The sequence below is a fragment of the Alexandromys fortis genome, unplaced genomic scaffold, assembly GCF_014885135.2.
Source record: "Alexandromys fortis isolate MF-2015 unplaced genomic scaffold, M_Fortis_MF-2015_v1.1 scaffold_57, whole genome shotgun sequence".
NCBI classification, from domain to species: Eukaryota; Metazoa; Chordata; class Mammalia; order Rodentia; family Cricetidae; genus Alexandromys; species Alexandromys fortis.
Genome location: NW_026067941.1, coordinates 733,118 through 759,627, shown reverse-complemented (window position 1 = coordinate 759,627; position 26,510 = coordinate 733,118). Strand labels below are relative to the sequence as shown.

General features: G+C 47.7%; 1 protein-coding gene across 3 annotated transcripts in view; it reads left to right on the top strand.

Annotated features, from left to right (window-relative positions):
• Nucleotides 1-26,510, top strand: part of Plxna4 (plexin A4) — a 450,745-nt gene that overhangs the window by 343,611 nt on the left and 80,624 nt on the right. For all 3 annotated transcript variants that reach the window (XM_050147953.1, XM_050147954.1, XM_050147955.1), the window contains 5 exons: nucleotides 961-1,061; nucleotides 13,328-13,451; nucleotides 14,644-14,797; nucleotides 16,036-16,135; nucleotides 18,894-19,008. In XM_050147953.1, coding sequence (XP_050003910.1) covers nucleotides 961-1,061; nucleotides 13,328-13,451; nucleotides 14,644-14,797; nucleotides 16,036-16,135; nucleotides 18,894-19,008 — 594 coding nt within the window. The remainder of the gene's footprint in view (nucleotides 1-960; nucleotides 1,062-13,327; nucleotides 13,452-14,643; nucleotides 14,798-16,035; nucleotides 16,136-18,893; nucleotides 19,009-26,510) is intronic.

Genomic DNA, 26,510 nt, shown 5'->3' with positions numbered 1-26,510 from the left:
TATGAAAAATATATTTTAAAAACTTTTCATAAAGAAGAAACTGGTGAAATAGAAAGTAAAGACCAAGGCTATAAAAAAATTCAAATAACCATTCGATCATGTGTGTCATCTTTAAATACCTACTAGGTAGCAGGTACTTGGGCATCATGTAAGGCGACATCAAGGCTGCCTTAGAGAACAAAGAAATCCAAACGGCATTTAAGAGCGTGCAGGAAATGGAGGCATTTGGCCTAAGTGAAAATGTCATGTGGAACATTTTATGTTAACAAGCTGCTGCTGGAAGCTAATGGAAGTCTCTGGGCTCGAGAGGAAGCCTCGAATCCTGGAGAGGGTGTGAGCAGGGGCCATAGCAAGGCTGATCTTTGAAAGAACTGCAGTGAAATCAATTTTTGGAGCAAGTTTTGGTCAACAGTATGAAGCAGGAGACGGCAGGAGGCAGCCAGAGGGTAGATCAGGCACCTTGTTAAACAGCCAGGAGGAAGACGAGGGAAGGGTGCTGGGTGGGACTTGAATGCTCTCTGGAAAAATAAAAGTGCTGAGGTCTAAGGGAAGGGGGTGAGGGAAAGCAAAACAAGATGGAGAAAGAATGAACATTGAGTTTATTACTTTGATAGGAGACAAATATGTAATGGATTGGGTATTTGCAGAAATATTTGGGGGATGAGGATAATAGGAAAATTTAACTATGTGGTGTGGAAGCTTCTTTCGGTATATTTTATATGACTTAATGTGTTCCCAGATACATCTTAGAGCCTGGAAAGTAGGTATATCCTCAGGCTGCTATGCGGTCATCTACTCCAATATGGCTCCCCAAAGTCTCTTTGACATTGGACTCTAAGCACCTCCATGCTCCCCCGGAGTCTTGGGTGATGCAGTGATATCTAGGATGGCAATTTTAGCTGTGAACCTTTAGGTGCTCTGAAGATTCTTAACTGCTACACCCTCATTGTGCTGTTCCAGCTCACCAGAGTTCCTGTGGAGTCCTGCGGGCAGTATCGGAGCTGTGGCGAGTGTCTTGGATCAGGTGACCCCCACTGTGGCTGGTGTGTGCTCCACAACACGTGAGTACCATTGGCTGCTCCCTCCCGCCTCCTCCCAGTGGCTCTCGCCCTCCTCTCTGTCCTTCCTCTCACCCCTTTGCCCTCTTCTCTTTGTGTTCTTCCATCCTTGCACCTTTGGCAAGCTTCATCGCTCTTCCGTGCTTTCTGGGTTCACTTTAACTTGTCCAGTTCCCCTAAAACATGGACGGAATGACGACAGGTCAGAATATGGTAGTCACCCTGGCAATGACACCCTGGAGAGTCACAGAAGACAGATTCTTGGACTCGTCTAACATCAATTTGCTGACTTTTCAGTAGAGCCCCCCTCACTCACACACACCCCTGCCCCCAATGACACAGAGTTTGTTTTGTTTTGTTTTTTCTCAAAATTCACCCGGACCACTAAATTATCTACTAGGTATGTGGTATCCATCTTGTAACTCAGCATCCATTCGTTATGCCCTGTGCTGTAACCATAGAACCTCCTATGACTTTTATGTGGGACATGCCTGAGGACCCTTTCTTGTCTGCCATAACACCTATAAACCGGCTACAAATAAACTTGGGCTTCAAGTCAGGAGGGAAGAAAGGCCAGGCCAACTACTAGCGCAAGCCCCTGTGCTTCCTCCCCCACTCCGTTTATTCTCTAGCGGAAGGGAGAAGGTGATCAGGTTATAGTGGAGACAAATAGGAACTTGATGGATGAACTGAGAGATGCAGACAACCAGCCAGGAAACAGGAGAGAACCGAAGATCATTTTTAAACTCTAATTAATTTTTATCTTACATGTATCAGTAAGTATGTCTATGTACCATGTGCGTGTTTGGTGCACACAGAGACCAGAGAAGGGTTCATATCCCTCAGCACTAGAGTTACAGATGGTTGTTAGCTGCCATGTGAGCGCTGGAAATTAAGCCTGGGTGCTCTAGGGGAGTAGTTACCCACTGCGCTGTCTCTCCAGTCCCAAGATCTTTATTCTCCCTTCCTGGAATAGCCTTCATCGTTAGACCCCATCCTGTGGAATCTGAGCCTACTCGAGCTATGACTGATTCCTGTGGCCACCTGAAGCCTGACATTCTCAGGAGCCTACTCGAGCTATGACTGATTCCTGTGGCCACCTGAAGCCTGACATTCTCTGAACTAGCCACAGCATCATAAGATAAGATTTTAGTCTTCCAATTCACAGCCTGAATTACTTGGGACCAATGACATTCGTTGCAATTTTCAGTGATTTTGAACTATAAGAAACTGGAGGTGGAATCTTCTCTCTCTCCTCTTCCAAAGGCAGGAAACACTCTCTCAGATTCTGACAGTTAAAAACACCCTCCTAATTTCTCACACAGCCTCTCCAATAGAACAGCCAACTTCCTTCTTTCTGGGTGTCGGACATAATGAGGTCTTGAGTCCCTTAAGGGAAGGACTGAAATCTGTTAGGCGTGTTATACCAAAAACGAAATTGAGAACCACTGAGCTGCGCTGAAACACACACGACTCGAAGGCAGATTGGAAGCTGCACTGAAACGGACAGCAAAGTCATCTGGTAATAGTGCAGCACCCCAGGATTGGCCCCCACGGAGAAGGGTGGAGAGGTGCAGTTAGAATGTGTACCAGCATGTGCCAAGCCGGAAGAGGCTCCTGATGCTACCTTGAAAGGAGATGAGGTTTTTTTTTTTTTTTTTTTTTTTTTTTTTTTTTTTTTTTTTTTTTTNTTTTTTTTTTTTTTTTTTTTTTTTTTTTTTTTTTTTTTTTCCAGCATAGTAAGATCTCCCAGAAAAGGAATGGATGCATTCTCAACCTAATGCCTTCCTTGGGAACTCTGGAGCCACCTAACTGGCTTCTGAGCATCCCTTAGTTGTCATAGCATGGTACAAGTGTGACTCCAGGGCAATCATAAAAGCTGGCCCCTCCCTAAATCCTTCGGGACCAAAGCACAGGTTTCTGTGCCCCTTATGGTCTGTGTCATGATGCTATCCCCATCCCATATGGCACTGATCTCGGTGAGCATTCAAGACACTGGGGCTTAAAGAAGGTTGCAGAAGGGCCAGAGTGCCCTACCCCTGCCCCTCAGCTCCACAGCTGGGTTAAGCAGGTCTGAGGAGAGAAAATACCATGCATTACTTCTTATGCGGCTCCAGTCTCTCCTTATAGGGCAGCATACCTGACTCCTGTGGCAGACAGCAAGGGTAAACTAAAGCCAGAAGGAAAGTCAGGGTCATTCACCGAGCAGACCATCACATAGAAAGCCAGTAGCTCCAGTCTCAGCATGCCATAAAAGAAAAATTCATGGACATGTGTCTGACACAGAATTCAATCCAAATCTCCCCGGCATCCTAGGCCTTCCTCCGTGACCTGGAAAGAGGAGACATGGTGTGCCTACTTCGCTGGGTTGTAGGAGAACTGACAAGGCTAACCATTTGAGTCAGAACACTGGTGGATCAGGTAGGGTAGTCACCAATCTCATGGGCTACAGCAAAGACTGAGAGCTCATAAGGGTCCTTCCTCTCAGACTGTGGTTGACTCCAGTGGTTTTCTAGATGGCCCTTGAATCATGTGCCTGAGTCCCTGAGGGTGTCACAGTTTCAGGCTGCCTTTGCTTAACCAGCAGATGTTCCTGCTGTTTTCCCGCCCCTCCTTCTGCCTGGTATCACATCTCACGCCAGTTTGCACGTCAGATGTCAGCCCTTCCTAAACATGGCTCTCAGAGAACAGGGGCCATACAAGGGCTGTCCTGTCTGCTGCCCAGCACTAAGCTGCCACTTCTGGGGCCCCTCTTCACCCTAGGAGCTACAGTGAGAGCCACTATGTAAATACGACAGAGAAGCTTGCAATGGTTACTGAAATTAGTGCAGTCTAGTCTAGCTCTCCTGTCTTGTACATTTGCGAGGCTGTTGAGTATAGCGATTCACGCTATGTGCAGGAGTGGTAAAGACCTCTGTAAAGACCTGTGAACACTGAATTAGAAAACACAAAACCACTGCCCCTAAAAGACACAGAGTGTCAGATTCCTGAGAACCTCTGGTCTCAACCTTTTCATCAGTGGGTTGATGTATTACCTCATTTGTTGGACATTTGTATGAAGATGTCTTCCTCAATAAACATTGCCAATTCATTAACATTCAACTCATGGCTCAGAGAACTGTAACTTCATACCTGGATGAAGATTCTCATGATCCTCCTGCCTCCACCTCTTCTGCTTATCCTACCAGCATGTACCTCTCCAGCTAGCTGGACGAAGCTTCCTTTCTCTCTCTCTCTCTCTCTCTCTCTCTCTCTCTCTCTCTCTCTCTCTCTCTCTCTCTCACACACACACACACACACACACTCCACACACGCACGCACACACACACACACTTCTTCTCTATGTCGCACCATGGCCTTGGTGTGTTTAGGAATACTGGGCAGCACAGCCTTATAAGATTTAAGTCAAAAAAGGACAGAACTTGAAAAGCTTGGCATTAAATAGCCATCAAATGAACCTCATTTACAATGCAACTACTTACACAAGAAGGAAGAATGTCACCTCTTCTTACCCTAGCTGGAAACATGTGACTTGAGTCATCCCCACTCCGCATATGACCATGAGTGACCTCAAACGTGCCATGAAGACAAGCTTGGAGGCCACTAATAAATGTTAGCAATTAGCTGCATTTGAAATACAGCGTCCACAGATATTGAGGGTTGACCATAACACTGGATGGGAAAGACTTGGTATCTACACCTGTAAGAAGAGAGAGCCGTGGCTTCTCATGCCGCTAACCAGAGGATGAGATGGGGTAATGAAGGCTGCTCTATGAGTCCAAGGAGCTCTGCACCATCAGGGTGCTACTCTCCATAACGTTGAGCTCTCGGCAAAGTGAATACATGAGGAGGGCAGACGGACACTGGCATTGGAGCTGTGTCCACGGTGTCTGATAACTTTTATAGCAAGACACAGCTCATGAGTTCCCATAGGCCCAGACTGTCTAATCACAGAAATACTTGGCAGGTCCTTCCCCTGAGTTAAAGACCAAGAATAGCTCCTGCACATGGTGGCCAAGCACGGGAAGGCCCCTGGGTCTCTAAGATTCAGTTTTAAACTTAACTAAACATAACTAAAATGCACAGATCTCAAGTGGTCCATCGGGAAAGCTTTAACACCTGCAAACCTGGGTAAGCCCAGCTGGACAGCACTGCTTCCTCCTAGAAGGTTCTCTTGTCCTAGTCAGTGCAACCTATGGATCTTGGCTCAGGTCAGATACACGAGTTGGCTTCTACTATCCTGTCCTTCTTTTCAGTGGCCATGCATGATTGGGAGAGGCAACAGAAGGGATGTGGACAAAACAGAAGAAAGAAGAGGTCTGGAGAGGTCTGATGTGGACAGTGAACAGTGTGGGAACCAGTTTATAGATGCTGGTCCTGAGAGGTTCTGCTAGGAAAGGAACAAAGAACCAGAATGTTCCCTAAAGCACTGTGTTCTCTCTCTCTCTCTCTCTCTCTCTCTCTCTCTCTCTCTCTCTCTCTCTCTCTCTCCTTCCCTCCCTCCCTCCCCCTCTCTGTCCTGAAGCTTCTTGGGGAACAGGCCTTTGCTGCAATGATGGGGTCCTAGAATCAGCACATTTGTCAGGCTTCCATGTTGGGCAAGACTCTGTGCTAAGTGACCCTGGCCCTTGCCAAGTACCTCAGCAAGCTTGGTCTTCATTCAGTCCATGACAAAGAACAACACAGGACCCTCTGAATGTGAGATTGATTCTGTTTTCCATAGTCATTTCTGCCAACTTTTCCTGTAGTCATAGGAAATAAGGTGGTGTTGTGGTATGTGTGTGTATGGTGTGTGTATGTGTGTATGCATGTGGTGTATGTGTATGTGTGTATATGGTGTGTGTGTGGTGTGTGTGTATGTGTAGGTGTGTGGGATGTGTGGTGTGTGTGTACGTGTGTGCATGTGGTGTGTGTATGTATGTGTGCATGTTTGTGTGTTAGACAGAGACTGACAAAAAGAACAAAAGAGAGTGGGAGAGAGCCATAGAAATAACCAGAGGAACAAGTAGCCCAAGGACGGAGCCTCTGCAAACAGGTGTCTGTATCACTGAAAGAGCTTTTGTATCAGGAGGGTCATAGGAGGGCTGTGAGCTGAATATGCCGAAGAGATGACCCAGTCATTCAAATCCTTTCTGTTCTTCCCCGCTCTGCACTAGTGAACGTGACAAAGGGGCTACCTGCCAGCCTAGGGGGAAGAGAAGCACCCCCCCTTCCACTCTCGTTGCCCTCTTCTGTAGCCCCTGGCCCTGCCTACAGGCCTGTCTCCCTAACGGCCAGGGCAGCAACACAAAGCTGCCTATTTATTTAGCCTGCAGTTTTCAGCCTCATTCCCAGGGCTTTCCTTTGTGTCTGAGCCCACCTGTTCTGATTTGGGCAAAGGGGAATAAAACCTTCCAAGCCCAGTCTACCTTCGCCCCCTCACAGCTGTCTCCTGTCCTGAGCTGGGAACACACCCTCCAGGCTTGGCAGGTCCCCAGCCCCCACCCCATATTCCCCTTCCTTGGCACCATTCCCAGGCAAGGAAGCCTATCTTAGTCTAGGTGGTAATGGGATCCCACCGCCAAGGGCAGAGCCAGCTCACTGATTGGCCCTAGCACTAGGAAGAGTCCTAGCATCACTCCTGGGAAGATGGTGTATAAGTGGAACTCTGTAGGGTGATGAAGTACAGATGTCTCCATAGCATCTCTGTCTCCACCCTGCAGATTGCCTCTGTTAGGAGAAGCCCCACCACACCCGAAGCAGGTGGCACAGGGGTTCAGTTCTTCCTCCTTGTAGAGCAGCCGTTCACAACTGGTGGGAAGACCACAACCCCCCTGGAGGTCGAGCTACCCTTTCACACGGGGCTACTTAAGACCATCAGAAAACACAGATGCTTACACTGTGATTTATAACTGTAGCAAAACTATAGTTATGAAGTAGCAATGAAAACAATTTCATGATCAGGGGGTCACCTCAACATGAAGAACTGTGTTAAAGGGTCACAGCATTAGGAAGGTTGTGAACCATTGCTGTAGAGTCTTGACCACACAATAAAGAAATAGAAAGGACACAGCCTGCTACCCAGAGTAGCATGAGTAATAAAAAACCCAGAGACTGAAGATCAGAAAAGCAAAGCAGTCGACCACTGCCTCTTACCTCTACCTCAGACTGAAACGGCAATCCTTCCTCAATGAATCCTCAGAATAAGACTTAGCCTGAGACCGGTCTCCTCCCGTTTTATATTCCTCTCTAGTGCTGAGATTAAAGGTGTACACTACCACCACCCAGCCTCTATGGATAACTAATTAATATGGCTGCTGGGATTAAAGGTGTGTGCAACTACTACCTGGCCTGTATGGCTGAGTAGTGTGGCTGTTTTGCTTTATTTATTAAAACACAAATAATACACCACTATAACCCAGGTAGAAGGAGAGTGAAGTCTGAGATGCTATCTGTGGACAGAACAGTCAGATTCCGTTTCCTAAGGTCTGAATGTTGGCAAGAAGAGCCAGTTTACAGCCAAGCTGTGAAAGCCGAGGATGGGATGCGTAGGAAACCCCTTCAGTGACCTGGAACACAGGAGATATAGCTCTCAGATAAGGCTATGGTGACTGTGACCATGTCACTGGGGGCTGGGGTCAGACCCCAGGACCTTCTTCCTAGAGCCCATTCTCCTGGTTCCTTCCACAGGACTGGAGTGAGTGTTGGGCCATCCATTTTTGGAAATTCATCCTCCCTCCCTCCTTCCCTCCTTCTCTCCCTCCCTCCCTCCCTCCCTCCCTCCCTTCCTCCTTTTCTCCCTTAGGGCAGCTTCACCACTGATCATGCATTTAAGCTGCCATGCCCACAGGACACCTGGGCACAGAGTAGTTTGTTCCCTAAGCAACATCCTTGGTCATCCTCTGAACAGACAGTTTGACTTTAAGATGTGAGTCATTCCTTGCTCCATATCAGCATGTCCTAGAGCCGTGGTTCTCCACCTTCCTAATGCTATGACCCTTTAACACAGTTTCTCATGTTGTGGTGACCCCCAACCATAAAATTAGTTTCGTTGCTACTTTATAACTATAATTTTGCAACTGTTACGAATCATAATGTAAATATCCGAGGTACAGGTTATCTGGAATGCATCCTGTGTGAAAGGGTCATTCTACCTCAAAAGGGGTCGCGACCCACAGGTTGAGAATCAATGTCCTAGAGCCTTGTTTTATTTCTTAATTTTTTAACCCACTTCCTTCTAACCTAGGTCTCCTCTAGGACTGCTGGCTCAAGACTGACAGAGCCATAGGGAATTTGAGGATCTGCTTCTGCCAGCATACCTGTTTTGCCTGACTCTTTACCAAAGGTTGTCAGTCTCTGGTTCAGAGGAAAGTCTCAAACTCAATTCTAGTAGATTCAGCCCCTTCCCCATGGCTAAGTAGCTACAGACTGGCTTAAGGAAACTTGCTTTCCTTTCTTAACCCTGACTCCTTCCTAGCCCCCAAGGGGGGCTCTGTGTGTGTATATGTCTGTATGTGTCTGTCTGTGTGTGCGTGTGTACATGTCCAGTCACACGTATTATAGATGCTTCGTAATGAAAGGATTGCTAGTAAAAATGCCACCTTCTCACATAAATTACAGAGGGGCAGAGGAGATGGCTTAGTTTATAAAGTTCCTGCCATACAAGCTAGAGGATCTGACCTTAACTCGCTGGCATTCACATGAAAATCCAGGTGTGACAGAATATTCCTGTAATCTCAGCATTAGGGAGGTAAAGACACAGGGATCTTTTGGGGCTCACTGGCCAGCTGACCTAGCTGGGTCACTAAGTTCCCCATTCAGTGGGTGTCCTTGTCTCAAAAAATAAGGGGTTAGTAATCAAGGGAGACACTGCTTGTCCACCTTGCCTTCACATTTATATGTGCATACATGTCTACAAACACCCATCTATGTACATACACAAACATGCATACACAAGCAGACAGCGCACACAATACACCTTTATGGTTAGCTTACCAGTCTGACATCTTGGCTCCCTGGGGACATTCCAAAGAGCTGGGTTTCTTCTAAGGCTTACATTTACACACACACACATACACACACACACACACACACACACACACACACACACACACACACCCCACACCAGAGAGAGAGGATGGGGGATGGAGTGGAGATGGAGAGAGAGACAGAGAGAACCACACTGGTACCCACACAGAGAAAGCAGCCAAGACTGCACGGAGCAAAGCGTTTCCAGCCTGCTGTAACTTATGACACTAATGGACATGAAAGCACCAGGATGTCAGCTAAAGTGCATAATAGAGCCGATCGGAATCCGTTGTAGTCACTGCAGCAAAGTGGCGCAAGTGAAAGGCGGTATCTCCCTCAGTGCAGACGGAAGAGATCAGCTGCATCTTTACCTTCTCCTGTTCTCCTTCCTACCCACCTCTCCTCTTCCATCAGTTCCTTCCTTGTGCCCACCCATTCTTTCATGTTTGCTTGGTCCTGTTACTTTGTGCCTGTGACAACATGGTATGTCACAGTGGGAACAGGTAAAACATGTAAAAGAGAAGCTTCATTACATCATGGCAACTTGGAAAGCAAAGAGAGAAATAAGAAGGGCCCTGCTCCCATATACCCCTCAAGGCCGTTCACCAAGTGACCTAGCGTCATTCTAGTAGCCTCGAACTCCTAGATGTTCTACAGCTATTCCAGGAAACAAGGCTTTAACACAGGGACCCATAGAAGACATCGAAGACCCAAACTATAGCTGGGGCTATCTGGAAGACCCCCTGCCTTATTCCTCCCCGCTCCTCATCCTCCCTTACTCCTCCCCCTTGTCCTTCTCCTCCTCCTCATTCTTATACTCCTCTTCTCGTTCTCCTTCTTCTGTGTCGTTATGACCTAAGCACAGAGCTCCTAGATTGTGTTCTTACACAGGCCAACGCCAACACAACCGTTGAGGACTGGAGTTCATCTGAGGGAGAAGATAGAAACAGGCTCTGATTTCTAGGCCCAGTGGGCCCGCACTGGGGGGCCTCGGGAGACAGGCTAGCTGTGGTCCTTCCAGCTGGGAAGCTTACCTAGGCAGCCTGTCAGAGAGCCTGGCTTCCATGCTGAAATCTGTTTGCTTGGTCAGTAGCACTGGGAGTTAATATTTCTCTGTGTGTGTTTAGGAATTAATTTCTACTAAACTTAATCACCCCCTCTCCCCTTCCCTCTCACTCACCCCCTTCCTTCTCCATTCCTTTCCCTTCTAATTTTCCACTTGGCTGGGAATTCTCCAGCAGTGAAAGTTCAGGCTTAGGGGAGGGCGGAGGTAACTGCTTCATTAGAGGGGATAATCTCATTGGAACCACTGGCTTGAATAATAACCCCTTGCAGGGGCCTGGGGCCTTTCTCCCTGGAGCTGTTAGAACCTCTGATCTAGGGCTGTAAGAGCCCAGTGCACAGGAAGTGGAACGGGAAAGGGAAGAAAGACAGCTCGCCAAGGAAACCCTTAACCCAGGGGCTGAGGGAGGTGTGTCTCCTTGGGGCCTGCTGGCCACCTGCACATCTGTATTTGGGGCAGAGGCCACAATTGAGATAACAGAGACAAATACCTGAAAACTCATGCATTTTGTGAGTCTACATAAGCCCCAATTCCCCTACCTGGGAAGTGGATGAAGTGGGACCCTGATGTCTCTACTGCCTACGGGAGAGCCCTGTTTTCCCAGGTACTGAAGTCCTTGGTAGGAGGCAATTCAGGGGCTCCTCTGGGACCTTTCACAGTCTCTAACTCTGGCATGAGCCACTAGAAAACCATAGCCCTCAAAGGGCTAAGGACTATTATCTTGATGGACCCCATAGGATACCAGAAGCTGTGATCCGTCCCCTGCTGTCATCCCATCAAACTTAAGGTCAATTATCTGTGTTTTTGGACATTTGCAGCCTGTCCACTCCTGAACCATGAAGGATGGTAGACATCTCACAACATCCATGGTCTGACCTTAAACTTAACTTTCCGCCGAGACAGAGCTCAGTTCTCCAAACACTTTGATAGCCGTTAAGGAAACAAGCTACCACCCATAGCATCTTCTCACTCTCCTGTTCTTTCTGGTCCTGAGCCTCCCTCCATCTTCAGCGAGGGAAGCAGCTTTAGCCTCCCCTTCTCCCTTTGAGGTGCCAATGAGCCAGTCTGCATCAGCTGCAGTTTAGAGCCCCAGGAACTAGGAAGTGAAGGAAGTGATGGAGTACCAAGCCCAGCTGGCACTTGTTGACACCCCTCAAAGCTATGCACCATTCTAACTACTTACAGTACACTCTCTCTTGCAATCTTCAGGAAACTCTAGCTGTCTGATACCATTTTGTTCCCATTTTAGAGAAGAAAAGACCAAGGCACCATGAGGTTAGGCATTTGTGCTTGATGCTTAAAACTGTAAATTACACGTGGTTTCCTATACTCCGTACTTTCTAGAACTATGGCGAGATGCACCCTAGGAATCTGAGTAGCAGCAAACAGTGCAGGTCAGACTTGTCCCCACCCACCTGTGCCTTCTCCCCCAGCCTGGGAGAGAAATAGCGTTCATATGTTCTACTTAGTAACTTCTGGTGATGTTTGGCTTGGCAGCTTTACACACACACACACACACACACACACACACACACACACACACACTTCATAATTTAATCAAAGGTACTCTTTTCAGACCTACTGATTGCTCTTGGAAACAGAAACTTCAAAGTTGGGGAGTCGGTGAATAATTGAAGCTGTACCAGTTCTCTGGGACTGCTGTTAATGGACGTAATAACACTATTAATAGCGATGTCAGCTCAGACACTCTGGAAAAGTCCATAACATTAGCCTAATGGCTGAAGGTAATGGAGTCCTTGCCGAGGAGCTGGGCTGGTAAATTAACTCCCAAGACTCAGAGGCAGACACTCTTGCTGCCAGTGGTTTGTTCGAGCCGCCAAAGAATGCCATGGGGACCCCCAGACTCACTCCTGACCTTTCCCTCATGGCTTGGGGCCCTTGAAGTAATCCCAGGGAGCTCAGGTTTACCCAACAAGGATAGATGATAGTCATGTGCTTGCTGCTGAATCTAGGAGGAATGGTGGAGAGGAAATGTTTAAAGAGCCCTAAGAATGTAAGAGGAGCATTAAGACTGCATGGCACCTGGGTTTAGTCTGCAAGGGGGTGTGCTCCCTTACTTCTTCATCCAGAAGCTTAGCACAGTAAAGAGCAGAGGCTCGGAGTTTACCTGGGCTGGATATGGACTCAGATTAGCTGTGAGATACCTGGACGAAGAAGTGACCCATTCATCCTTTTCTGTGGTTTCTTGACCTCTAAGATGGCTTGGCCAAGGATACTTAAACGGCCTAAAATGCAAAGCCCTATCACAGTACTGCTAGCGCACAGTAACTAGTGGTTATGATTGCATTAAGTAGAGTTGGGTTGACTTTGGTGTCACCCATTCCACTGACTTACTGTAAGGCCCTCCTTCTGCTGCAGTCTCCCGTGTCCCACCTCTTCCTTCCAGGGCAACTTTGGCTGTCACCATGTGTACTTTTCTCTTAGTTAACTAGACACTATCTCCAACTCTGCACGCTGAAGCCATCCTCCAGCTGTGGCTAACTGTGTCTTCTTTTGCTCTGACTAGAAGGACGGGCCACAGCTTTCTTCTACAGCTAAGAGTTGGCCTACAAGCCACCCAATACCCTGGTATTTCCCCTCCATTCCTTTCTTCCCCCACCCCACATCTGTCTGCCTTTCCAGAAGAAAGCTCTCTTCCCATGTCCCTTCCCCCTTTTTGCTCCCTATCCCCTGCTACTGTTCCTTCTGTCACTTTTCCTGGGCCTCTCTCAACCTCCAGACATCGTCAGGAGTCAGTTCCTTGTGATTACAAGTGCAAAAGAGCTGAGCTAATCTGAAGATCTAGATAGAACTGGATAGGTAAAAACGCATGGAAAACCCAGACAGAACTGGATGAACAAAGGCAATAAAATATGTCTCATGTGCTATACACATATATGGGGGAGAAGTGAGGTTTGCTAAAAAAAAATAAAGGGGATGGTGAAGGGTGTCAGAGGCTGTGGACGGACAGAAAGTAGACTGGACAAGATGGTGTGACTCATGTGTGACTCTTCTCTCTTGTGAAGGGGGTGGGGGAACTGCTACCCTTTTCAAAGTTGAGCATGGTAGAAGAGGGAAGTGCTTAATAGAAGCTTGGAGAAGGAGGGGCAGCTGGCCCTGTAGGTTTAGTAGGGCCCAAGAGCTTCTGGATACGCCTGTCCCTTTCTGGGTCAACTGATCGTCACTGTGTCCTTCTTAGGTGCACCCGGAAGGAGCGGTGTGAGCGCTCCAGGGAACCCCGAAGGTTTGCCTCGGAGATGAAGCAGTGTGTCCGGCTGACAGTCCATCCCAACAACATCTCTGTCTCTCAGTACAATGTGCTGGTGAGTGGGGAGGTCAGAAGCCTGGGCAGAACTCTCCCCCCGCAGAAAGCACCAAGGCCTCTTGGGAGCTGCTCTAGGTCAGGGTCAGGGATGCCAGTGAAGAAGTAGGAACCGGAGAAAGGTGGAAAGAAACAGAAACACTGAAGAAAAGGTTTCACTCATAAGGACAAGGGAATGACCATACCGAAGGTGATCAGGAAATACAAATTAAGGCTATGCTGAGAGTCCATCTCACTCCATTGGCAGTCATTAAGAAAACAAGTAAAAACAAAATGATGACAAAAATGTGAACTGGTCTAGGTACTATGGAAATCAAGGCAGAGGCTACTCAAAAAACCAAAAGTAACTCCCTCTGATATGACACAGACATAACCCTCAATCCTGGCTATGCAATGCTCGAACACTTGTGTTTCCATAAAAAAGAACAAATCCATGTCATTGGCAAAAAAAGTGTGTGCAACAAGATCATACTATTAACTGAATTTCAATCTGTCTCAGAAAGACAAATACCATGTTTTCTCTCATTTGTGGGTGCTAGGTTTTCTACATATGGCATAAAAGTGGAAGCTTGAAAAAGAGAGGAAGTGGGACTAGCTGGAGAGTACGGGGGGGGGGGCAGGGGGTGGCAGGTAGAGTGGTAGAGCATGGGGTTCTGCTCAAAATACATATTTGTAGGAAAATCATATTTGAGGAAAATAGCATTATGTGACCAAGCATAATAAACAAAGTAGTATTTTATTATGACCAAAAATATGCCATAGGTATACCTAAATATCCCTTAGCCAATTTGAGATTAATTGGCATGCAAATAAATATAGAATGATAGAATAAGGCCATGTAGCGATGAGTGTTGGGAATGATCTCTTTATCTATGCAGGGGGCCAAAGTAGCTACATTGGGAGAATGAGATATGGACTCCCGAGTTCTAGCACTGGGCACACAGTATCAGCCAATCTGGTCCTTCTCAGAATTCTAGCACACAAATCCCCTAAGCATTCCCACTTCCCAGGGTCAAATCCATTCGGATCCTAGTGGGTTTCTTTAGTCTGTGCCTCTGCCTCCCGCTGACTTCTCTACCCTTCTCTAGTAGCAAACTGATCCGTGTTAATAATTCTCCTTTGTCTCTTCCTCCTCCTGACTTTCTCCCCCACCCCCCTTACTCTTTCCCCCTGCCTGGCTGGGCTGTTCACAGCTGGTCCTAGAGACATACAATGTCCCGGAGCTGTCAGCAGGTGTCAACTGTACCTTTGAGGATCTGTCAGAGATGGATGGGCTGGTAATAGGCAATCAGATCCAATGCTACTCCCCTGCAGCCAAGGAGGTGCCCCGCATCATCACAGAAAATGGTGAGCAAGTGGTCCCAGGAGGCGAAGTTGGGTGGCAGACTCTTCATTGTGCCTGGGTAGCAGAACTCGTGACAGATGTGGGGGACGGAGAGAGCCTAGGGGCAGAGTTAAGTCAGAGTGAGAGGGCTGATGGCTGAAAGGGGTAGAGGTGAGAGTTTCCTCTTTTACCCCTGGAAATTGACTGGTACATCCCAGCTGAGCAACCAAACTTCTACCTCCTCCTGGTGAGGAAGAGCCACTGATACGGTAGATAGAGGCCAGGCCAGAACAGCGGTAGTGGGTAGGTGATGTTATTGTTTTAGCTGGCCTGGGGGACCTGTAGAAGAGGGAAGCTGGCTGAGAGTGGGGGTATGGCGGAGCAGGTCCAAGGGCTCAATAACTCTTTGTATACCATCCCTTGAGCGGGTCTGACTCTAGAGCTATTTCTCCCCACCGTCCCCCACACAGCTGCCTGTTGCTCGTAACCAACTCTATTGGGAAGGGTGTGAGTGGACACAGGCTTGACACTGGTAAGGGACAGGCAGATTGATTCCATGCTGTCCCTCCCATTTGGGCTTGTCACATTTATTCAGAACCGATTGATTAATGAGGCGCTTGGGGAAGGCAGAGAACAGGGCTGGAAGTAGGGTCCAGGGTCAGGGCTGTGAATTAAACATGGGCTCCAATGTCTCTTTGGCGCCAGCTGAGGAGTCTAATATCTCGTACCCCTATGGAGCCACGTCCCACAGAGACAATAGTATCAGGCCTCGGTCTCTCTGCACAGAGATCATGAGGTGAACTCATATGTGCACACATTTGCCCATACATGCAATTCCACCTGTGCCATTGGCAACCGTTTTCCTGAGATACTACATTGTTTTCCTCCTTGGCTACTCATCACTGTTTGTGATTCCAGGAGGCTTTTAAGCACAGCATGTAAGGGTGTGTGTGTGTGTGTGTGTGTGTGTGTGTGTGTGTGTGTGTGTACACGCACGCATGTCCACAGAGACACATGGAAAGTGACTGGGGGTCTAGTGACATAACAGAGAAGGGAGACCAAACACAATTTGTTTTGCTTGTATGAGTGTGGGGGGTGGAGTGGTCATCCTGAAAGTGAACCTTGCTGATTCAGGGACCTATGAAAACTGGCAGTGTCCCAGAGGAGCAGTCTCTCTTTCCCAGAGTGCATTGCCACTAACGGACATTTGGCTTGGGTTTTAAACTTCCCCTGGCCCCCGCTGGTGGGCTCTGCCTTATAGGAGACCATCATGTTGTCCAGCTACAACTGAAGTCGAAGGAGACCGGTGTGACTTTCGCCAGCACCAGTTTTGTCTTCTACAACTGCAGTGTCCACAACTCGTAAGTGCCCTGGCTTTCCTCGCCTTTTCATGGCTAGGGTCAAGGTTCATGCAGAGTTCAGAAGACCCCACTGTGATTTCCAGGACTCATTGTATGGAGGCTTCCAAAGAGGCCTCCTTAATGCTAGAAGACGGGCCTCTCTCTTGTACGGAAGGGAGTAGGAAGAGACAAAAGTGAGCGCCTATGGAGTGAGCCCTGCAAATCCCTAGCCCTTGCGTCTTCCCTGGCATAAATCTTCTAGCCTGAATCCCTTCCCACTATTCTACTAGGGATGATATAGCTCACCTGAAGGACATCAGTTCACACCTACACAGAGGAAGGACCAGGGAAGGGAGGGCAGCCTTTACATGTATCCAGGAGAGGTCAGGCAGTCTAGCAAGTCAACTGAATGCCCTGCCCTATAAGCTGGGTCAGGACTCATACAGACTGGGTCAGGACTCATACAGACTGAGTCAGGACTCATAAAGACTGGGTCAGGACTCATACAGACTGGGTCAAAGTGCAAAAGGAAAGCCAAAGACACAGCGCTGCAGAGGCCCCGCTATGGAGACACAGAAACCTGACTCCGACTTTGCTTGACTTTGGCGTCTCCCCCTCTAAATAGCAACCACAGACAGGAGATCAGTTAGAGGGTTTAGCCACTCTGTGCACTAGTGTCCTCTATAAAAGGGACCTAGAGGTACTGGCACCACAGTATTTAGTGAGTGGCCTGTGTTAGCTACTTTGCTAATTGCTGTGACACACTCCTTGGTGGAAGTCACCTAAGGGAGGAAAAGTTTGCTCTGGCTCATGATTCACAGCATACTGTGAGTGCATCATGGAGGGGACATCACGGTGGCGGGAAGGGCTTGTCTGCAGCAGAGAGAGCTTGTAGAATGGCTTCCCACAGTTTGGCAAATCAGGAGGCAGGTCAGGCCAGAGCCAGAAGGGAGCATTATCTTCAAGGCCTGTTTCCAATGACCCTCTTCTGTTACCTATATCACAGTCCTCAAGGTTTTACAAATTCTCCCAAACAGCACCACTAACCAGGGACCATGAGTTCAAGCAGAGGAGCCTGTTGGGGACATTTCATATTCTAATTGTGACATAACATCCCAGGAGCACTGTCCTATCAGAGCAGTCCTGGGATGGGACACTGCTGTTGTCACCACTGTATAGCAGACCTGGCCCTCCCACAGGATGGCTATAAGGAGTAAAAAGAGCCACTGCAAGGCATCCTTTAGAACGCCATGTGGCTCACTGATTAGGTACTACTCATGATTTTTGCTGTGGTTATGTTGATATTTCCTCTGTGAACTGATGAGATTGAACCATATTGTAGATGTATAAAATTTCTTAATGTAAAACTTGAAATTAGATATGCAAGTCCAGCAAGCAAAACAGATGGAAGAAGGAGCTGCTTACTGGGGGAGCTATGAGTCCAGGAGCCCCTCTGTCTAGGATCCCCATGGTACTATATAGTCTCCAGAGGAGCTCCACGGAACCTTTAGGGTTCCATAGAGAGAGTTTGGAAAACACATGGCTTGACAACACGCCCCCTGCCCCCCCACACCATTTCTGCTTATTTTAACATGCTGGTTGCATTCCTCTTTACAGGGTAGGTATCTAACATGACATTTGCTGGCCTGTAATTTGATAAAAAAAATAATTTAGGGCTTATGTAGGATGTCTGAGACTAGAGCTTATCTTACTCTGGGGACAGACATCAAGGAAGGAGGCATCTATCCTGTCCGGCCAGAGCCGGTTGTATCAACATTGGGATTCTCTTCTCTCTTCCTGCCATGGAGTTGCCCACGATCTCACCTCTTGGGGGCACGTTCCCTCCCTCCCTTCTTGCCCCTAGAAAAGCAGAGTTGGAGATCAAGCAGATGTGACGTTTCATCCCATCCACAGTGTTGCTCATCAGATAGAGGACTCACAGATTCATAAGACCCCAGCACTCAGGCCCTGCCCTCCACGGCAACCAGTACCTACCCAGGTGGTTGGTGGAGGTTTGCAGCCTAGGCACTCTGTGGAAGAAATTGATGTTTAATAACAAAATGGAACACCAACAGATTAAGATTATCTCAGCACAGAGGTGTACCAAATGAGGGCCCAGAGGGGCCAACTCTCCTCTGGCCAAGGGTTGGTCAGTGGAGGAAAGCAGAAAGCTCCTACAGATGGTGGGGCAGCCTGATGGGAACATGGGGTGTGCTCAGACAGTAGCATCGCACTCTTGTGGGGAGGGTGGAGCTCGGGGCAACTCTGCCTGTGTGGCTAGGCATTTGAACTTATGACAATAGGGAGCCCTATTGGGTTTTTAAGCAACAAAAGGCTCGTATAAAGTTGCCCGTTTCCTGGAGGTAAGGAGTGGGGTTGGCAGCTGTGCTGGGATGCAGAGTGTGGAGCCTCAGCAGCTTCCTCTGTCACCAGGGCCTCATCCTTAACAGTGTAGGTTCTGAACAGTGAGACTCAGAGGCAATTTGAATTAAAACCCAATTTGGGGTTTGTCTTAGTTCTTATAGACTCCACTCCTTATTGCTGTTCTATTTAGCAAAGGACCATGGGGGGAGAAGGAGAAACAGGGTTCCAGCTCTGAGTAAGGAACTCATTCCCTGAGGCACTGAGAAGAGAAGAAGGGTAGTGGATTTGTACGAGGCCTTCCTTTGGTCAACATTCAAGGGGTCATCTCCCTTAAGAGCAAAATGTTCCCCTAGAGTCTGGAGACGTGGGTGTTTGGGCTGAAGTTCTAAGATGTGTGCTTCTTCTCTGTGCCCAGATGTCTGTCCTGTGTGGAGAGCCCATACCGCTGTCACTGGTGTAAATACCGGCATGTTTGCACCCATGACCCCAACACATGCTCCTTCCAGGAAGGCCGAGTAAAACTGCCTGAGGTAGGTGCCGGCGGCGGCGGGATTGGGAGAGGCCCTGCTGGTAAGCACAGAACGTATGCGCAGCCCTTCTAGTGAGAGGAGCCAAGGGAAGATCCTGGGGATCTCTTCCTTCCTCCCTAACCTCAGCTCTCCAGGCACTCTGTGTGAAAGCAATGGGCGAGCTTGGCCTTGCACTGAGCCATGGTTATGGCTCAGCTGGGAGGTTCAGGTACAAATGTGTGAGTCTGAGTCTCCTGGGCGTGAGTTCTTTCCTTCCTTTAACATAAATGGAATGACACGAACGTGAAGAAGACAGCAGGGAACGAGTCAGGCAGCCAGTGGGCCACCGTGGCCTGAAACCTGGAGGAGACTGACAGTCTGGTCTACGTGGCCAGTCTTGACCTTGAGGACAGGGGCAGAAGGGTAGAGTGACTCCCTTGAGGTCAGAGGTCAAGGCTCCAGGAAATACCCATCTAAAATCTGTCAGGAGCATGATAGAAGTCAGACAAAGTGGCTCTCAGGATCTCTCCACTCTCAAAATAAGTGAACCTGACTAAGGTTCAGGAGCAGAAAGGCCCAAGACTGATCGGAGAGCAAAAGAAATGGACTTTGTGGGTTGCAAACGCCTCCCACCACCCCCTTACCTTGGAGGAGACTTGCAGTTTCTTCTCTCTCTTTCTTGTTTTCTTTCCTTTTCCTCTTGTGACAAGGTTGTCTTTGATGTTTAGAAAGAAAGGTTAAAGGAACCAAAAGAAAGCAAAGGACTACCATGTTTCCCAGAAGAATGGCAGAGTTTCTGTGAGAGATGGTACCTTGTTTATGCCTGGCTTTGTTAGCATCTCCTAGGGATCTATAGCTACTCCAAGGGCTGGATACCAGGACTTCAGAGAAAGGAGCAGACTTTGAACTTTGAAGAATATGGCTAATTACCAGGGCATGGAGACAGATCCAGATGTTGCCATTACCCTTCAATTCTTTCCGTTTTCCATTAGCTGGACACAGTAACCAGCCATGGAGTCTGAGACTCCAGCATAACTCAGAATCTTCCATTTCTCCCTGTCATGGTATGGCATGGAATGAACTTTGGCTCTTCTTTGTCTTATATTTTTACTTAATTTGAGAGAAAAAAGTTCTAAGAGTTTGCTTCTGATCCAACTGCATCCAGGGCCATTTTGTAGGGGGCCTAGAGGAAGAGGCTAAGTTGATTATCTTATCTGGTTGCTGTGGTAACATCTTCCTAGAGGATGTACCAAATGGAAACTAAGTAAATAAACATTATGAACCATTGACTAAGACTAGCTATTTGGGTTCAGTGAGGAAAGGCCATTATTTTCAGAACCTGAAACAGAATCCCTGCCTCCTAGTGTAAATGTAGCATTTTTTAAATGCCATTAGCCTTTTGTTCGTTCTTTTCCTGACATAAACTATAGCAAGAATAAAGGATACAAAAAGAGGGTTTATTGAGCAGTGTTTGTTCTCTGATGCCAGTGAAGTTATTCAAGGACTAATCTTCTAAACTTTTGCCACTGTGTTGATCAGATTTCTGATACTAATGCAAATGCCTGACATAAATCAACTTAAAAAGAGGAAAGGTTAGGAAAAGGTTAGAATGGAAAGAGTTCAAAAGCCAAGGATTGGGGAGTCTGCTGTGAGACTGTCTCCTAGGAATATCAGGAGCTACACCCCTAACGTCTCACCAACATAACTGCCTACACATGAGCAGAACAAGGACAAGAGACATAGAAAAGTGGATGGGGGGTAAACCTACTAGAAAGTCCTCAACCCCACACAAAGAACTACAGGCAACTAAGGAAGGCTGAGAGTGAGAGAAATAGTTATCCCCTAGGAAGAGCACAATTGGTAATCCAGTACCAAAAAGTCAGCCCTGAAAACGTGCATATTCAGACTGAGCAGGTTCTATTTAGGAAAATATAGATGCATCTAACAACAATTACTGGAGAGAAAGCCATAAATTTGAAAGAGAGCAAGTAAGGGGTCTATTTAAGGACTCTGAGGGAGTGTTCTCATAGGGCAAGGGTGCAATGAATGTTCCTATGGAGTGTTCTGGTCGGGTGCACGTCCAGTCAAGGCTTAGAGGTCCAAATGGTATCTGACTGGGTAACTCATAGTCCTAGAGCCTGAAGTTCCTCCAGACACCTGCACCAAGACCCCCCCAGAATGCTGGAGAGACTCGGGCCACAGCGATTCTTCTGGCAGTCCTCAGGTTCAGAATCGCCTTTACCCTGTGAAGCTACGCAGATCAGGTCCTTTTGTTTAGCCATGAGTGAGGCTGCCAGGTGGCTTTTCATCTGCTCTGCGCCGCACCATCTTGTATCCCAGGAATGCTTTCATCTTGCCCCTTCCAGTTTCGACACTGGCTTCACTGGCTATCACCAGGGGTGTTGAATTACTTCTTTCCCCCTGAACAAAGAGCACGTTCAGGCGAAGTTGTTGGTCTGGAATGGAGAACTGGTGGACCATTGTAGTTGTGTTATGAACAGCAAGTATTCAGGCGTAATTACAATGATTAGGAATAGAATGGCCAGTCACATATGTCGTTTATAGTAACTATATCCCAGTTACAAGGGATGGTTTTGTTTCCGCTAATGATGGCATTGTGATGACAACGTAGACCTTTAGATGGGCTGCCAGAGCCTGGGCAGCAAATGGGAAGGGAGAGGAGAGGAGAGATGAGGTGACAGCGTGCTAGGGTGACAGCGTGCCCCTGCTTGCCCTCATTCCTCCCCCTCCCAGTATCCACAAGGCTTCCTGCCATCTCCTGGAACGGCCTTTGGCTGGTCAGACATTAACAGAGCTGCAGGAGCCTCTGTCCTTGCGTGCACTGGATAGAGTTGCTGGCTCCTGCACAGCCTCACCTGAACAGATCAACCTGGCCAACACACTTGGTAACAATGCTTAAGATGAACCTGCTACAGCGAACATATCCGCCGCAGGAGGTGGTCCTCGGTGAGCTGCTACACTGTTTGTCCTCATGTGAGCTGAAAAATCAAAGTGAACCTCCACTGAAGCCGTGTTCTCCAGGGACCAGGCTAGGAAAGTCATGGGTGTGTTGGTGCTTCCCAGGTGAGCAATCTCAGAGAGGATGTCCCAGGTACTAGTCTTCCTCTTGAAGTTCAACCGGTGTGCTTACTCCAGAGAACAGTTCTAAGATCATAGCAGGAATGCATTCAGTTTGATCTGCAATGGTGTCCTTGAAAGGTCTCCCAGCATCCACTGCCACCTGGATGCCTCCGAGGCGTCTTTGATGAGCTCTGGAATCCTAAAGGTCAAGTTCACTCTAGAACTACAGAACCAGGAAGGAAGACTGCTGCTTGTTCTGGTGCTGAACGAAATCCACCCTTAGATAAAGGCCAGCAGCATTTACCCCAGGCTTGACTTCGGAGAGAAATTAGGCTATCCCCTATTGCCAGTGATTCTGCTTTAATTCCATCTGACAGCCATTCCTGGGATACACTTCCGCCATGCCTTTAACCCTCCTTTGAGAAAACAAAGCCAAACCCAGCTCAAAAACTTGTTCCTCACCCATGCACACATCCCCCCCCCCCCGTCAGGTATTCAATTACTGGGATGCCATTTCTCCAGACAACTGCACTTTCCATCAATCTCACTTGTCCCTCCCCCTTGGGGTTATGGGTATTTCCTTTCTGTATTATTACTTCGCTCTCCCCATAAACCAGCCCATCGTAGATCATGCTAATGGCATTATAAACTTGGGGAACAGCAAGAAAATATATGGTGCATTACATCTTTGTATTGAGCATCAGGGGTCTGAGAAGGCAGGTATAAATTTGGGGAGTTGTTAGGGCTACTAGGGCCAGCTCCTGTTTAGAATTGATTGGGGTGGGGGAGACTGAAGTGGTATTGGGGGAGAAGAAGTGACCTGCAAATCATGTTTCCCTTAGCCACTCTAGATCTGCTGTCCCCAAGAGCTTTACATTCTCCCAATTTCACTGTAACAACTGCTCGAAACCGAGCTTTCATCTTGCAAATACACCAGGGGCTGTAAATCTACAAGTCTGTCCCCCTAGCCCCAGGCAGCCCCAGGCCGCCCCTGCCCTGAAGGCAGTGTTCTCTCTCCCAGCCCAGGAGCATTCTTTATGTCCTTGTTCAATTATTTAAATACGCTGCCAAGCCTCTGGCCAAAGGAGTCACTGGCAAGCTGGACCAAGGGGATGGAAAAGCAGCTCTAGCGCTTTCTACATTGGCTTTGCTGCCTGCACTCAGCACCCCTGCCCTCATTTGTGCGTACTGAAGTGGAGACCACAATATACAAAGGGCCCGTCTGTGGACCCGGAGTCATCTGGACCCACCTCCAGAATTTCAAGCTATTAAATATTTGCTTGTGCCTCAAGCCATTGTCCCGCCATATCTTTGGTCTATTCTTACAACTGCAAAATGCAGCCACAGGGTGAACCAGCCTCTGAGGGAGACTGCTTATTGCATGCATTCACGTCTCCACATAATCTTGTCAAATTCAGGTGTTTTCCATTCTGCAGGAGTTGGCCCCTTTCAAATGACGGTTCAAAGAAATGCCTGCTTTGAAAGGAGAAGGGCAGTGTGTTTTGGAGGGAATCGGTGTGGGGTTAGATAATCATCTGTGGCTGGAAATAAGATGAGCAGAGGAAAATATTGACTCACCATTTGTGAGTGCTGGGGTTACCGCTTATTTGAGTTGTCTTCATTGAAATATCAGGATGATGGCATGAGTTGTGTTACAAAACAAGAGCGCCCATGGGAAGGGATGGGGGGGTAGGGACTGATTCCCAACTGTACCAAGTTACCACATCAGCTAGAATTGCAAGAGTAGTACAGGATGCCAACCAGATCCAGTAGCCAGGACTAGGAGTGACCAGGCTGAAAATACCAATGACTAAAATAATAAAATACTTCCCTGCTGATAAATAACCATATTTCCATGTAAAGTCTCCTGTCACCCTTGCTGTTTTATCGTTCATTCCGTTGATTGACATTTGAAATACCACATTTAAACTAGTTGAGCAGATACTACTTTTGTTATTGATTTTTTAAAGTTAGTCTGTAAAGAAATAGATTTGATTATGATGTTTGTGTATGTGTGTGTGTGTGTGTGATTATTCTTCGTTCTCCATTGTTTTTGAGAAGATGTTGTTATTCCTAGTGCAGAGATGGGAAAATTGAGCTGCAAAAAGATTCTATAGATGAATCTCAGATCATCTATTGGGCTAATGATGGAGCTAGGACCGAAAGGACAGCAAACCGTTCTTCTTCTCCTTATGTCACACTCATGACATCACATGGGTCATTTCTCCTTGCTGAGCTGTTCTCTCATCTTTCCCAGACGCCTCATAAGAAACCTACAATTTGCTTCAGTTCTGATACTATCTACCTGGAGTTGGTGTCAGAACCCAGAAGTCTAAGGGCTCAGTTTCACACGCTCAGCCCCACTTAGGATGCCAGTCACAAGTCACTAGATATGGTCACCTGTGCGTCCGACCGACCAACCGGCTGTAACTTGGGCTCCCTAAATCCCTTCCTCGCTGTGATACTTTGTTGCAGGGGGTCACAGCTCTCAAAGAAACATATATTTACATTTCCTGGTTTATTAGAAAGGATGCTACAAAGGATGCAGAGGAACTGCTAGTGAAATCTGTGGGGTACAAGGTCTGTGGGAAGGGGGCCCACTCTCTTCATTCCTGCTTCATGGGGATACCCTCTCAGGCCCTTCACCTGCTCACCAACTAGGATGTTCTGGGAATTCATTCATGTGAGATTCCTTTATTATTTATTTGTTTGTTTGTTTATGTGTGTGTATGTGCACGTGTGCACATACACAGAGGCATGCACATGGCAGAGGAAGCAGAAAGAGGGCTTCAGATCCTTTGAAGGTGGAGTTTACCCAGGTTTAAGAGCTGCCTGGTGTGGGTGCTAGGAACCAGACTCCAGTGTTCTGCAAGAGCAGCAAGTGCTTGTCATGAGTGAGCATCTCCTAAGCTCCTTGGGTGGGGTTCCTACGGCAGTCTCTTTAGGCAGACATGACTGATTGACTCCTCTTGAAGTGCAGCCAGCATGCTTACTCCACAGAACAGTCATAAGATCAGAGGAGAAGTGTGTTCTATTTTATCTGCAATGTTGTACTTGAACGGTTCTCCCACTACCCACTTCTGCCCTGGTCACTGGTACTGAACTCAAGCTTTAGTTCCTTTCTCTTCTGCAGCATCTGGGAAGATCCTCTCATCCCACACTGGGCTAGCAAATAATCCCCATCCTCAGATGAGCTCTTCACTGGCTTGAACTTAAATATGGTTGAAATGGGCTTATCGAGGACAACAGAAAGTTCCTGTCACCATAATCATTCAGGAAACTCCAGGGTTTTAGAAGCTCTGTGCCACGAACCAGGGGCAAAGCACAAAATACGTACTTTAGATTTATTATGCCTTAATATCCAGGACCATAAAAATCATCTAGTCCACTCTGGGTCTTCATTTTATGGGTGAAGAGAGGATTTGGCCCTGTGGTTGCCTAATGGGTCTTCTGTCTTAGAACAAGTGGCAATGTGACTTCAGAATGCTACTTCTCCTGATAGATAGATGCAGGACCAGATAGATGCAGTGGGGTACAGGGATGGGGCCACTAAGACTCCCTGTAAGAGGACATCATGGTTTCCAGAGATCCATCTCTTTAGAGCCTCGGGATCTCCTTAAGAGGAGAAGCAAGGCTATGGTCCTCACCACCGCTCCTCTTGCCACCCTGAGACTTTGTCGCTCCTTTGTGTTTGTTGGTTGGTTGGTTGTTTTAGTGGTAGTAAAATATACAAGCAAAAGCAATGCCATTCTAACCCATTTCAAGGTTCCAGAGTCCAGTCTACCAGAAGAACAATCTCAGAGAGAGGATCCCCAGTAGGAGAGCCATGGATAGAGGACGTGCCTCCCTATCTGTTTCTCCCATGCTTGAGGCAGTTGAAGGTCTTGAGATGAGTCAGGTCCAGCAAGAGACATGAAGTCTAGAAGGCTTGGAAATGCTGCTGAAAACTGATAATATAATTCTGGAAAAGGCAGAGAGATGGGAGTGGGCTAGACCGGTCTTATGGACAGGAGGTAGAAACTGGAAACAGAAGGGGGACCGACTCCAACTTGAGCTGAGGGAGGCACGGGAAGAGGAAACACTTGCTGGATGCTGGATGCTTCTCTCTGAGTCAGTCACTGTGCACATGTTAACTCATAGAATCTTCAGAACATACATTTGGAAGAAGATTGCTCATCCCCGGAGTTAAGCCAGCCAATGACAAATGCACTCTTATTGATTCTGAAACCAGCTGAAGCAAGCGTGGACTCCATAACTTAATTCCCAGTACCCCAAATGTCGATGACTAAGGTGTCAGCGTTCCTAAGCCCCTGGGCTGGGAAACAGGGCTTCAGACTCAAGTCCTGGGGGCAGTGTGGCACTTCCTCTGACATTTCCCATTGAGCTTTGAGTCTGTAGGTGGTTTTGCACCTAGCATCTTAGCAGGCAGCAGGTCAGTCTGG